The sequence below is a fragment of the Falco peregrinus genome, chromosome 9, assembly GCF_023634155.1.
Source record: "Falco peregrinus isolate bFalPer1 chromosome 9, bFalPer1.pri, whole genome shotgun sequence".
Lineage (NCBI taxonomy): Eukaryota > Metazoa > Chordata > Aves > Falconiformes > Falconidae > Falco > Falco peregrinus.
The window spans coordinates 10,583,626-10,598,980 of NC_073729.1; the positions used below are offsets into that span (position 1 = coordinate 10,583,626).

At 40.5% G+C, this 15,355-nt stretch overlaps 1 protein-coding gene across 6 annotated transcripts in view; it reads right to left on the reverse strand.

Annotated features, from left to right (window-relative positions):
* The window catches only part of GALNT18 (polypeptide N-acetylgalactosaminyltransferase 18), a 329,806-nt gene that overhangs the window by 222,248 nt on the left and 92,203 nt on the right, over positions 1-15,355 (reverse strand). For 3 of the 6 annotated variants that reach the window (XM_055813301.1, XM_027778386.2, XM_027778387.2), the window contains exon 2: positions 11,861-12,126. In XM_055813301.1, coding sequence (XP_055669276.1) covers positions 11,861-12,095 — 235 coding nt within the window. In that variant the 5' untranslated portion in view covers positions 12,096-12,126. Of the gene's footprint in view, positions 1-11,860; positions 12,127-12,268; positions 12,619-15,355 lie in introns of those variants that run through there. The other 3 variants (XM_027778390.2, XM_027778388.2, XM_005231458.4) reach the window with 3 other exon arrangements.

Here is a 15,355-nt window from a genome sequence, read left to right on the forward strand (position 1 = left end):
CAGTATTTGACCAGGTACTGCAAGCTCTTGCCAGATTATAACAGAAGATTTTGTTTTCTTCTTCATCTCAGAACACAAATAGGAAGATTCTCTGAAATATATTTAGACTAACCTTTTTTTTAAAATTGTTAATTTTCAGGAATGTTGCCAATGCATTTTTTAGCAGATGGTTTGCTATTTAATGTCCCTAGGCAAGGCAGAAAAGCTTTAATCAATAGAATCAAAAGGAATGTTGAGAAATTATATGCCATTTTACAAAATCAAAGGCACTTCCTACATATTGTCATGCAGACAAAAACTTATTGACATGTAACTGCAAGAAACCAAAGAATGTTTCATGCATTATAACATGAAATTTTCTTTTACGTGTTTTCAAGCCTCCAGGCTTCCTCATAACAAGGGATTTTACTCTTTCACAAATTTTAAAGTTCTCCAACAGCAGCTTATTTCTTAATTATGGAAAAAGAATCCAGAGTTGAATGATTTAAAATCTACCCTCAAGAGCTACAAGTTGCAATGTAAAAAGCTTTACCTTTGCTTACTTCTTCAAATGAGAAATCAATAGTGTGGCTCCCTGTTCTCCCTACGACCCAGTATTCTACCTGCTTCTACAGAAGTCAGTCATCCTGAAAAGAATCTCCACTAATAAGTCAGGAAATGTGCAGGGTTCACTCTAGCCATAAGCTATTACTCATTTACTGCAGAGAGCACTAACAACTGTTTGAAAACCTGATTCTAACACACTTCAGGCAATACGTCTGTCCTTTGCATTTCCAGACTGCAGGGGTCTGTTCCTGTTGCCACCATACTGAGATATTGTGCAAACATGCTCCTATTTTCTCTAATAATGTTCTTGCTTCAGTGCTTGTATTACCATTTACAAACTCTTCTATGTCAGCCCGTATCAGGCAATAGTGAACACCCTTTCCACCTTCAAGATGAGACATATGGATCCTTAGCATAACCACTAAAAACACATACATACATTTATAGAGAGATATTATTATAAAGAGAATATTTTTATATATTAAATATTTGTATATATATTTCCATATTCATTTGCATGCAATTTTTTTCTCAGTACTTAAATGAAAATAGAGTAGTAGAATTAGTACTATCAGGGTGCTTTTAAAGTTTTCATGTAAGAAAGACATAAGCTGTGCTGAAAAACTCACGCATGTTGCCAGAATTGCACTTCTATGAAGTATAACAATAAATCAATGAGATTAAAATGTTTCTATGCTAAAAGCATTCCTGTTACGATGCCTGCGTTTAGAGAAATGAAAGCTGCAAGTGGGAACGATCTATCCAAACATAAGTCTTCTGTCATCATTCTGCTACTGCTTTTTCTGGCCTTGCTAGTTTGACTGCATAAATTCACTAGTCTTCCCGGCATTATGTATAGCTTTATACATCCCTTTGGAACTTGTGGGGGCTTTTTTACTGTTGGTTTTCTTGGTTTGTGTCTAACTGTTTGAAATTAATTTTAAACTTACACAGCTTTACAACAATGTGAAAATATTAGCTAAACAAAGGCTTGAAATATCTCAATTACATCTAAGTTTAATGATGTCATAGTCCTTTATGGCCGACATCATGTTCTAAAGTCTAACTCTACTAACTCTACTGCCTCTTGAAAAACCAGAGGCATAAGAAAAACACATGTTTATAAATCTTCAAAACCAACAGCAGTACAGTTTTGGTGCCAAGACCAGTACCTTGCTTATGATATTCTGACTGTAATCAAGCCAAATATTTCTTACTTCATTAAAGATACTATATGTTTTAAAAGGTCTATATAAACTAAATAAATACATATGTCTTGCATTTTTGAATGCTAGATTTGGTTCATTTAACAAGCAAATATTTGTAATAGTCTATTACATGAAACTGGTTTTAAGAGCAACAAGAAAGTAAAAAGCTTTCAGAATAGAATCAGAAATGGTGCATCACTTCTTTCCACTCCATGGAAACTCAGTAACACTAGTTCCACCTGTTTCAGAAACACTAGTAGAAACTTGAGACTTTCCAGTCAATAACTGTAGTTTCATATTAACTAAAAAGGGATAAAACATTCAGGTATACTTCTGCAGCCTTTAGCTTTTCCTATACTTCTCTCCTCCCTGACTCTTCTCATCCTCCAAATAACTACACGTGAAGTGAACATGTCTTCTAATCAGAAATACCTTAAGAATTACAGCATACTACTCCCTCATCCTTCATCTGGGCAACTTAAAGTATTCCTGTTAGCACAAGTAGAAGAAGGAAACGCTGGCATCGTGTGATCATACAATATACAGCTGGTAAAATTATAAATACCTCAGAGGAAAAAAAAAAAAGAAAAAAAGAAATAGAACAAAGTTATTTTAAAAGCTATTCTGTGCTCTCTTCTGCAAGACCTATTTATTCTGTGCACAGAGAAATCCCAAAAGGTGTTTTCTCTAACCATAACTTTATTGCATTGATAATACTGTAATGGATGGGTACAGACTCACTGAGCCTGCTGTGCTGGAAAAGTTTATCTGACAGTTTTTCTTTCACCTACAGCATGCCAAACCTTCTTGCAAAACCTTTGGCAAGTCATGACTCGATGCAGAAAGAAAAGCTTCAAAGGAATTTGACTCCACCATGAAAGCAGGGACAGGTAATTCACTGCATTAATTGCACGATTCATGAAACATCTCTAGCTAGATCCAAATTACATACAGACAAGTAACACAGCCTAAAAATCTGTATCATCCCCCTAAAATGAAGCCTAGAATGACCATCTATTTATGAAGAAAAAAACAGAAACACTATCTCTTTTTCTTACATTCTTCAGAAAGCTGCTTATAGAAATCCTCTTTTCTCACAGATCACCTGTGACAGCTCTAATAAAAGGAAAATTCAAACATTCACATTTAAAATAAGGGGTTTCGTTTAGGAGGAAGGAAATAGCAATACGAAAATACAATAGGATTTCTACACCCCCACTGACATTACTGACAAGGTCACTGAGACCATAAATTTTCAAGATACAGGCAGAGAATTTGGCAATTATGTGGTATTTAAGATACGCCAATTATAACATGCATGGATATCTAATTGCATACTTCAGAGCTCACATCAGTCTCTCATTCTTATCAGTGAGGCCAAGATCTACAGTGGGAGAACAGACATGGCTACTACACAACATGGTGACGTTTGCCTACTGCAGGATTCTCACAGTCTTTCTGGGCTGTTACTAATGGGAAAAGAGACCTTCTGTCTGATTCATCTGAGCAGCTCCAGCAATGAGTCAAAACTGCCACCAACAGTCTGTATAAATTTGCCCATATCATCCCTCTATATGCCTCTCCTCTGCCCAGCTCTGGCCAATGTTATCCATGGAGAAAAAAAAAATCTCCAAGTCAAGGGTCCTGCTACACATTTCTACAGCACTGATCACAAGACAGCTGGGACTTCAGCTACCTGCACACAGTGTTATTGTCATAGAAATAATAAATTTTTAAAAACATAATTTAAATGAAGAATATACTAAGAATCCATTATGGACTTCAGAAGACACATTCTGGCATTTTAAAGGCATTTCAAAGTAGCAACTTGGAACTTCCATCTTCCTATTATAAAGAAATCAGAATATTCTCATTTGTTCATTTTCAAAGCCAAGTATAGAAGGTGCTGGAGAGCTGTAATAATTACAGTCATGGTTTTGGCTCCTAAAGATACCAGCCTTTGCCTCAGGAAACTCAGATATGGTGTTAAAAATAGCACCTTGGTTACAAAACACCAGTTGAGCAGAGGAAATTTACAAAGAAAATGGAAACAATGTTGTTACACAGAGAACATCCTGCATTGGACAACTGTAGTCAGATTTAATGGTAACAGCAGCATGGAGACAGAGCATTAAGTTTCTGGTTATCTGGCAATTTCAGTGACTACTCAGTGTATCTGTCCACATTGTCCCACCAAACAGCCTGTTTCTGAGCTACTTCTCAAGTCCCTAAAATAAAGGAGCCCAGAAGTTTTTGAAGAGGCTACAGAACACTGGAAGGCGAAGGGCAGCACAGAAAGATTCCTCCACAGATGATGGAAGTGCTATTGGACTCCCGTCATAATATGGCTTAGTGAACAAAATAAGGAAGACTATAACATTTTTAAATATTTATTTTTTAAAAGGGGGGGGGGGGTTTAAAAGGAAAATAATATAGCAGACAGAGAAAAAAGAATTCATCTCAGGGGGCATGACAAGATCTGAAGTTAGTTTTCACTTCTGCATTAGACAAAAAATTAATTTCATTAAAGAAGTAGTTTTGCTAGTTGTGGACCAATAAATTACTTGACTTATAAAAAGCAGCTACACAACATCTACTCTGGACTCAGGGACAATCCCAAAACACCACAGCATGCTGCACTAAGTCCAGCCTCCAATCTCCAGGCCAAGCATAGCTAACAACATAATCCCATGGCTGCAATAAATGAGGACAGCCATCAACCAGCTAATGCCCCATTACGTCCCTTGCCACAATCCATTCACTAAGAGCTGATAATCAAGTTCCTGGGCTGTTCTAATGGCAACCAAGGATTCCCCATCATCCTTGGGAAGGCAGCTAAGCCACCTTCACAACTGCCACCACTGTCTCAAGATCTGAGCCCAACATTCACTTTTTAAAATGACAGTAGATTTTCTTTATGTATCATGTCTTTAACATCCAGATAGGTAATACTAGCTTGCCTCATCATACTGCAGCTTATGCATCTTTCATAGTGTAATGTTGACACCAAGACCTTTCTGCTGAACACAGATTTAAACTAAACAGCTTCTGCGGCTGGTCCCAGGCAAGGGAGCAATGTTAGGTAGAGACATCAACCTATTGACTCTATTGACAATGGAGAAACCACACAGCCCATGCCAAGCTCTACAAGTGTTTGTAGTCTCCTTTTGTAATACAATGGAAAGAAAGCCCTGTATTTTGCACACATGCACTTGTAGGTCCAGATCCTGTACTACTGGCTGCAGAGCGCTAGACCCTTTCATCAGCACTCAGCTCATGCAAGAGAAAAAAATAAACTACCTCAGCCACAAACAAACACTGAGATGTGATTCTGGAGTTCTGTCCTGTTCCTTAAACACTGAGAGTATAACTAGCATGTCGGAGCCACCTCTCAAAACGTGTACAGTAACACTCTTGCATATGTTTCAGAAATACAGACACTGTACCTTGTGTACACATACAGCCATCTTTTTCTCACCCAGTAAACAAAGAGATGTATCACATCATATGGTGGCCTCAGCACCAGGCTCCTCTAAGCAAAGGCTCTTTTGAGTTTTAGGCCTTGAGAGACGTCACACCTCCCACTGCTCTCTTTGCCTGCCCTTGTGTGCACAACAGTTAATTGGCAGATCAAAATCAATCCCAGGCTATGGTATGCCCAAGTAGAAGAGTGTTTTTTACACTGGACTGCTAAGGCAGATATTGCCGTAAGAGAGTGTGATACTGGGACCGAGCTGATCTCACGTATAATACAGAATTTCCAGCAGCTATGCATAGGTCTTGCTTTATTCATGTGTATTTATTTTTTCACATGTATTTATCCGTAGTTTGGTCATGTAGATAAAATCACTTGTTAATAACAAAATGGGCGTAACAGTCTAGCAGAAAGTCAAAAGACCTACGTTTGAATTTCTGCACAGCTGAAGGCTGCTTGTGTCAATCAGAGCAACATTTTCCAAAGTGACACCTAGCCAGCATAAATGAAGCACTGAGCTGATTCCAGAACCTTAAGCAGAATAGCTGTCTCCATCTCCACACAGCCATAAATCATCCGCTCAAAGATTGTAGTATGCAATCCACTCTTCCCAATGAAGCTGGGCCATTATGCAGAGATAAAAAACGTCAACAAAAATGAACTTTTTCAGAGAGAAAAGGCAAAATTCTCTAGTTTCACAATAAGAGAACTTGTGGAGGGCAGAGAAGTCAGTTTCCAGCCTCTGCTCCCAATTCATTTTTTAACCTTTCATTGAAGACTTTCATGTGAACTACAGAAATTGTCTAGACTGAAGGAAACAGATTCCAGGTCAATCCCCTTTCCGATTACAAAGCTACCACTCGTCATCACTTTGTAGCCAAATAAAACTTCTCTTGTTTCTGGCTCAAAAGACACAATCTCAAAAAAAAAAAAAAAAAAAAAAAAAAAGCAACTGGCATGCTATTCCCATTGTATAAAACTGAAGAATTCATAGAGCAATCTAGTTGACAATCAAGAAGACAAGAGAACTCACTCTGAAAAAACAACTTTAATATTAAAAGAATCATTAAATCTCCAGTAATAAAATACAGTTACTTCAATAAAGCCAGATTACTAGTCCCCAGTTTCGGTCACTGCATCCTAACCATAGCAAAATACATCCTTGGTGGAAGAACCACCAAGAAAGATTATAATTAGAAAAGAACTAAAGATATTAAAACCATGAGAAATAGTAATAATGTTACCAAGTTGTGGTCAACATAAGCAACATCATTAAGTCTTCAGTACATGGCCCTTGAAATACCTGCACCTCCAGCAATGCTTGCAAATTTACAGCAATTTAAGTCTTCCAGCTGAAATCACTATATTAAGGTTCTCTTTAAGGCACCCATTCCTAAGCATGGAAGAACATGACAGTTAAATTCAAATTAATCTGTACCGACATGCAGCAATCTAGAGTGACTTCAGAAGTCACAGCCTAAGGAGAAAAAATAATGGGATTAATCCTGCATGTCTTACATATCCAAGTAGTTCCTTCTCTTACAATTAGTCACATTGGGACAGCAGGTCTCTCTGCTTCTACAGAGACTGTAAATATAGTGCCCTCTGTAGCAGAGCAAGAGCTGTGTTCCCAGGACTACTGTCTACTGCTGATGTGTTTCTCAGTAGAATAAATACACTGCAGTGAGTGATAAACATGCGTAATTGCTTTTGAGCTTTAGGGAAATAAGCTGGGGGGGGGCGGGCAGTAACAATTAATCGTTCCCAAAAGGAAAGTAACGCAAGTCTGATACACGGTGAAGTGCCCATGCAAATCCTAGGGAGCTTGACTTTAATGAAAGATGGCTGCAAAGGATAGCCATCACAAACCAGAGGTTTATATACCAACATTTTTCCTCATGTTTGAGATCAAGAAGTAAATAAAGGGTAGATATCAAAACCAGAATTTACTTACCCAAACCTTTAGATGGCTAAAATTAAGAATCTGGGTTGACTTTTCTCCCAAACCTCAAAATATGCAACTTCTGAAAGCAAGTTGTTCCACCCTAACACCTGTACACGAACCAGGGAATTTATCTCACACTGGAGATCTCTCTCTTCCCCAGCTAAACCACAGAGGGTGACTGCATATCCAGCTATGGGATAGCTAACATTAGCTGAAGTAAATCCACAGAGCAAATCATTCTAAGCAGCAGGCTGAGAGATAACACATACATTTCCCTTCTTACAAATTTTACCAAATAAGTCCACACAGTGCTTGACATTCCGTTTATAACAGATGCAAGAGCTTGCAAAGATGAGCAACCAAAAATCTAGTACAACACAGATGTCTTAGTAATCATCCGTTGATCTTAACTAGGAATCCAATTCATCCAGAAACAAACTGTGTGTTTTCAAATTTAACTCGGATCTACTCTATTTATTAACTGCATGTAATTTATTAGAACTAGGAAGTTAACATGACATTGCATAATACAACAAACAGGATGGTACACATGAGGTGTTTTAAGTGATATCAGCTTAACCATTGCATAGCTTTTCAACAAACAGGTTAAACTCACCACCTACGATGGCCTAAAGCTAGGCTGCAGAAAAAAATAAATTGCCCCCTTATGGCTAGCGTTTTTCGACTTGTCATTGTTACAAACTAAGTATCTGATTATAAGCAGCCTGCCTGTTCATGTGCGCTTCAAACTGCACATGCAACTTAGCGCAGTTTTTTAGTGACAGAGCCAATGCATGATGCCTTATTAAGATGAACAAGGTGTTGTGATCTGTCTGGAGCACTCTTGTATTGATTTTAATAAAATGAGAGTGTGGGGTTGGTTTTTTTTGAACCAGTATGTTTCTTGTGAGCTCAACATAACATACTATTTTCAAATGAAATTGAGAAAAACTGATTTCAAATTCTAGGTTGGAACCACAGATATTTCATTTTACACGATATTCATTAACCTTAGTCCTTTAAGGTATTCTTTCTGGTAAAAAAGCTCAACAGAACTAGATTATACATGTGCCACACACCTTTGGTAGACATAAAAAAAGACTGCACTTTGCATAAAACTATCCATCTGCTCTTTTCCTTGGTTTCTTTCACACACATCAAAACACACACATAAAACTAATCTCAAAAAAATATACCACCTTGTTGGCAAACTCAAAAGGAACTGGAAACTGAGTTTCTCAGTAGATATGTTCTCAGAGCATAAAACATAGGGGAGTGGGTGGGAGAGAAGAATCTCTGTAGTACTAGCAAGGTAGCATTCAAATATAATTAACACCAAATCACCACCACACACTGCCACAGAAAAGCATGCAGGTTGTTATCATCATTGTAAAAAGGTAAAATGATTTGACCAAAACTATCTTGTAAACTGTGGCAGGCCGTAAGCCAAGAATTCATGATTTCCAGGCTTGAGCTCAAGTTCCAGCATCATGCCTCCACTCCACCAAATATTTCTTCCTGGGGTCCATATTGCCCAACTAGACTGCAGTGCTGCCAGTCCTGCCCCAAAGTGTCCTACCACAGAAGTCAGTATACAGATGCATGACTCTTGTGCAGCACACCCATAGGCTACACAACACATATTGAGGAAAGAAGGAAGCAGAGAAGAACCACACAGGCAGAGCAGACATACATGCTCTTACTCCATTTCTAGCATCCAGCGAAAGTGTGCAGAGAAATTATTATCCTTCAACATTTGCAGAAGCAGCATGAATACACAGCAGTGTAAGATGTGCAATATGGCAGGTACATATATGTGCATTCAAACTTTTCTATTCTTAGCCGATATTGTACCAATATTTCCCTTTCCATACTGTTCTTTCCAAACATGAGACATGCATACTTTCATTGTCTCTAAAGTTCTCATATCTGAAAATCTCTTTTCACTCTGATACTTTTCTTGCCATGAACATATCTAAAAATACATACTTTAAAAAGTGTTTTATATGAGGGCACCTTTTACTCCTTCTCATTTCCAGGACACTTGATAAAATATTACAAGACTGCAATTTATATGCTAAAGGAATTCCCAGATGGCATCTAACTAAACAATTCAATCAGAAAACAAATTAAAATGAAATATTACCGTAACCCCATGTGTAAAATGTGGCAGTTAAAGCTCTCTGGTATTTGCAGGATATCCTACAGAATGCAATTCTATTACCCATGCTAATTTCATGCCTGCGCAGCACTGGAGAACATCTGAGCTATTAACACCTCTCTCCAACATAAAACTAGAAGTGGTCCAAGGAAGAGTTTAACAACAAACTACAGATAACCCCTATAACCTTGTCCAGAGCCATTATGGCAGCTGACCCAATTTATGGCAATGAATCTCACACTTATTTCTTAAAACTGACCTTCAAGCTCATCCCAAACCCAGTAAAGCTTGGGATATTCCTTCCAATGACTTCAGTGAGTTTTGCACCATGACCCAGAACTCACAACATTTCACAGTGCTAAGCACAGTCTGATTAAAATAACATCTTATTCTGCAATATCTGCCACAGGAATTCTTTGTGAACCCCAGTTATTATGATATGGCAAGTAAAGCATAGAAAATCCACTTAGGGATAATGGTCTGTGCCTTTTATTTCATTTATTTATTTACCTTAAAGAGTAAGTGGTTTCAATAAGGTATGAAAACTTTGTAAACTTTATTTTTCCCCCCCTTAATATATTTTAGTATTTATTGCCAAACTATTCACTCAAGTATTTTTAGAAGATTCTTTTTAACTTTCACACAATGTTATTTAAAGAAAATATCTTCTGGTTTGGTTCATGCATAGTCACAAAAAGTCACAAAAAAAGTTTATGCTCTACGCCATGCTACAGTCTCCCCTGATTTAAGTATATCTTTTCTCTACTGCCCTGAGAAGAACCACCGACCAAAAAACAGGCCAATATGGACACTGTTATTTTCCTTGAAAAGAAGTAAGCGCATCTGAGCTTCACAACAACAAACCTGAAGGAGTTATGCTCCAAATTCATATGGAAAGCCAATTAATTTCACATATCTAACTCCTAAGAGCGCCTTGTGGAAAATCCCTGCCTTCATACATGCTTCCACAGTGCACTCCACTGGCACACAGACAAGAATATATTTTCTTTTCAAAATCCATTTCAGGAATCAAGAGAAATTTAGGGACTCCATAAGAGAACCTAAAACTTGAAGGAGCTGCTGTAACTCATCCTTCAGGAAAAAAAACAGTAGTATTTCACTGATCTACTCAAGATGACAAGACTATCTAAGAAACGAAGGCATACACAAACTGAACGGTGATACATCATATTTAAAAAATTATTAATACAAGTCATAGAAAAATAGCTGGGCTTTGATAGTGCTGCAAATTTATAAGCACTGACAAGCAGGGGAAGCCCAATTCACACAGGATTAGCCACCCCGCCTGCTCCAAATGTCTTCATGTTCCCAGAAGCCCAGCTGGCAAAAGCTGCATGGAAGCAAGTGAGATTTTTTGCACTGATAGGCATCCTTTGCCAGATAGCTTGCTCTCCCTTTTCAGATTCAGGAGAAACTAGATTTGGGATTTGAACACTCAGTAGAGGTTACATAGAAAGCAGGAAAAGATGGTCCCTGTAGATTTGGTAAGAGCTCTCACCTACCCCCACCCCCAGCCTCCTTACTATCCAACCCACTTTAGCAGACTGTGGGAATGACTGTATGATGCCATGCAGATGATGAAAATACAAAGGAAGACACTAAAGATCACCCAGCAAAGCAAAGTCATGTGAAATCCCAAACTCCCAGGAAACAATCATATTCTTCCTCTCCGTTTGCTCACTTCAACCCTTCTCCTAGAGCTCCCATCAAAAACAGATCAAATTAAAAAAGCATTACACAAATGAGAGATTGCCCCAGTTATAATCCCAAGTGGCTCCCAGCATTATAGCAGCACTAAGGGAAAACCTTCAGCACACCCGGACACACACAGACTCTCAGCACAGATTAACGGAGTCAGGTTTACAGGGGGAGGAGAACGAAAAATCCCCTCGCAGCAACCCATTTTGGAAAAGAAAAACAACAAATACAAAACAATGACGATAACAGCAAGAGGGAAAGAGGCTCCCGTGCCCTTCGCGCCGAGCCCTCCCCGCGGACCCCCTACTTCAGCAAGGCACAAACAGGCAGGGAGCTGAGGTCAGGTTTATTACAGCACCAGGCCGAGCCCAGCCCGGCGCGGCTGCCGCCGCTGCCCAGCGCCCGGCTGCTCGGGCCGAGCCGCCCCGGCGCCCTCCGCCGCCAAGCCCCCGCCGCGCCCCACCGCCCACGGCCGGCTCCCCGCGGCATGGGGGCGACTTCCCGCAGCCAGCGGCCCCGGCACGCCGCCCCGCGGGAGGGAGGGGAGCGGGGCAGGGCCCCCCCACGCCGCCCGCCTCCGCCGCTCCTCTCGCCAGGCGCCGGGAGAGGACCGCCGGAGACTCCCACACGCACCGCAGCCTCCGCTTAGCCCCCGGCTCTTCCGGGCTGAGGAATGGCTCTCCCCGGTCGCGACAGAAATGTCACACCCCCCCCCCCCCCCAAACGCGGCGGGAGGGGATGGAGACCGCACACGGCAACCGGCGGGGCGCGGTGGGGAGGGAAGGCAAGCGGGGATAAGGTGGTACCTTGGATGTGCTGCTTGATGACATTTTCCAAATGGTCCAGTCTTTCTATAATCCTTAAAGTGTCCCCTTTGTCTTCCTCTAACTTTTTTTCAGAGATCGGCTCCTGCACTTTCACATAAACACTGGCAATGTAGTTGGTGACCCAGCCCACGTACAGCAGGCAGACGATGTTAGTCATTCCACTCAAAATCACGCAAGTGGACACTAAAGTTTTGGTTTTCCTGGTGCACACCATCCTGAGATCCCTCCATATAGCTCCAAAAATCCTGTGATCCAAAAAAACAAAAATCAACTGCGATGAAAATAAATCCGTTCCCCCCTTTCCCCGAAACGGAGACCACTCCGAAGTCAGTAAATTTCCATGCAAAAAGTTCTCTAATCCACAGAATAAAAATATTTGTCGCCTACCTAGAAGGAGAGGTGGGGGTGGGGAGGGCTGATAATTAAGAATCCTGGATTTTAGTACATTAAAATAGCTGAAACTTTGCGATAGCAGTGCCGGCAGCAGCCCGGCAAGGCGTGCCAGCCGCCCGGCTGCCCGCTGCTTTTAGGCGCCGCCTCCTGCCACGGGCATCAAGGGCGCGAGCAGCCCAGTGCCCAAGTGTTGCAAACTTTGTTCCCTCCGACGCCGCTTCCCATCGCAACCGGCCACAGCTCCAGAATCAGACCCCGGGAGCAGCCTGCCGAAGAGCGGGGCTTGCTCGGCCGCCGATTGACAGCCCCCTCCTCCAATAAAGCGCCTGCTCTGGCACGGAGGTTACTGCCATCACCGTATGGCCGACGGGGAGCCGCGCGGGGCGGGGTTACGGCGGGGCCCACCTGCTCCCCGCACACACACGGGCGCCGGGGCCCCTCTGCCGTGCTGGGAGGGCGGGGACGGCGGCCTCCGTGCTATTTCTGTAGCTGGCTGCAAAGGATTTCCAGCCTACACAGGAAGAAGCAGCAGCAGCAGCCAGTTCCCCTTTGCTGCTAGGTGAACGCTTGGCTGGAGGGAGCAGCCGGTATCATCAAGATAGATGCTCACACGGACAGTCATCCATTTGCCTGGAGGGGTGAAACCGGAGACGTGCCTCTGGCTCTTCGGAGCTATCGGTTCCACAGCTCCAGACACAGCGACCACCCACTATTACAGTATGTTTGTCTTTCAGCCTGCTGGCGTGCCCCCCTCCCCGAGGAGGTTGTATTCTTAATAGCTTAACTGATGCTTGCACCCACACCAGCAAGCTCCCCAATATCCATCCATCCCTCTCCTCCACTTCCACAGCCGTACGCTCCGTCAGAGCACACCCCGCCAGTGTCAGGGGCAGTATCGGTAACTCACAACCTAGTTCAGTACATCCATGCTGCTTTCCTCTCTTCACCTCAATTTTACGTACACTTTTGGAAACACACTAACAAGGCAAACTCCTCTCAATATGAAGCCATATTGATTTGAGAGAAGGCACACAATAAATTAAACTCTTCCACTCCTATTAGACAGGGACTTTCGTACTAAATAAGGTAATTTTACTTTGATAGTCTCAAGACAGAAATCTAACATTAGCATGACCAGTATTAGGAGCAATGAGGCACCCGTTAATTAACATACTTAAATTAAGTACTTATCCATTGAAAGCAAGTAGTAACAAATGCTGTGGACCATACCATAGTATGTAGCCACCCTCCACAACTGACCATTACACTGGGGTTATCCTGTGTGTGCAGAAAGCACAGCAGATACCAGGACCTACTGCTCTGAAGCAAACACATATGAGCATTCAAACCCTGTGATACCTTGAACGTACATTTAAATATATTAAAAGAAATACAAGTAGATTATTTGTCTTAGGGTTTGGGGTTGTTATTTTTAAATTAATTATAAGCAAGACCCAGTATTCAAGACAAAAGGCAGGCAACTGTCCTTTCCATCAGTTGATACCACATAGAAACAGTAAAAACTACAGATACTCAAACACTTACAAAACCAACACCAATAGAAGTGGCAGTAAACTCTGCCAATGAAGCTCAAAAAACCCCCTGCCTCCTTAGTCTTCTAAGCCTCTCCGACAATTCACTGACATTTCAGTCAAACTGTAACCATTTCCCTAGCGATAACGCTAAAGGAGGCTATCCCGAGAGAACTCATTTGGAAATTAGAAAATATAAAACAAAGTATTTGAATGGAAAAAAAGAGTATACAGTTATGTTTTAAGAAAAATAAATATTTTTAGTAATACAGGGAAGTTTGCTCAACAAACCAGTCAATAAACAATTTCAAGCTTTATAAAAGACAAAATATTGACAGAATACACCAGTACAGCTCCATCACAACAGTCAATTAGCCTGCTTGGCCCGCAATGAACGTTTGTCTACAGCACCATTTATTTCCTATCTTTTTACTGAAGTGTTACAGCTTTGCATGTGGTAGCAACTGACAGCACTAAGTATGTATTGCTGAAGTCTTTAATGATAGTGTTATCCAGACTTGCTTTAATCTTTGTAAACTCTGCCTGTAGTCACAAAATACAAATTCTTCAGCCCAGGCAATTTAGGCAAAATCCAGGACTTAGCCTTAGACTTCTTGATTTAAAGCAAAACTTATCTGAAATCAATCCAGATAAGAGATGAGTAACAACCATTAATAAGTCATATTGTCCATAGAAGTTTATAAAATATTAACAAACAACTAACTGCTTTTATAAACAAATATGAACAGTACTTGTTACTAATGACTGTCAGTACATCTGTAAGTGATATAAAGGTTTGAAAAAAAGATGGCTAATGTGCCTCAGGCCTAATGGGTTGCTTATAACAGCACATAATTGATTAACTTTTTTTTTTACAGTAACTATTAATAGTTCATTAGATCTTTGCTCCCAACAGTTTTCTGATCATGTTTAAAATAAAATTTCATTTATAACTAGAATCTCCTACTACCAAAGCTACACTCCTCAACAGTAGAACAGTAATTCCCTGTCTCTTCATCTAAGCCTTGATTTTACTGAAGCTAGTGTTAAAACTCTGACTTCACAGTAAAAACCCCAGATGCTTTAATACATGAAAAATAAACTTGCTTTCTTGTCTCTGGTAACAATATTCTAGACTGATCCCCTTTAGAAGTCTTCTTGTACAAGTTTATACAAAGTTAGAGGTATTCAAGTTTATGCTGTTTAGAAATTGGTTGGTTTTGTCACACTGATTTATTGTATAATACTATAACCCAGATGAGACCCCTTTGTGCAAGGTATTATACAAATACATAAGCAGTCCACTTTTAAAATTTAATTGGAACAAAACAGGAAAAGGAACAACAGAACAGAAATACCGCCAGCCTCACATTAAAGTCAGGGAGAAAATTAAGTGATAACATTCCTAAATGGTTATTTTTTTGAATACTTAAATTACAGGGGAGTACAAGATCTATGATATTTGCTCTCTTAAATCACAGTGCTGTTTTTGAAAGTTCTACTTCAGGCAGTTAAGCTTAAGGCACTACAATCTACTGCATGGGTCATT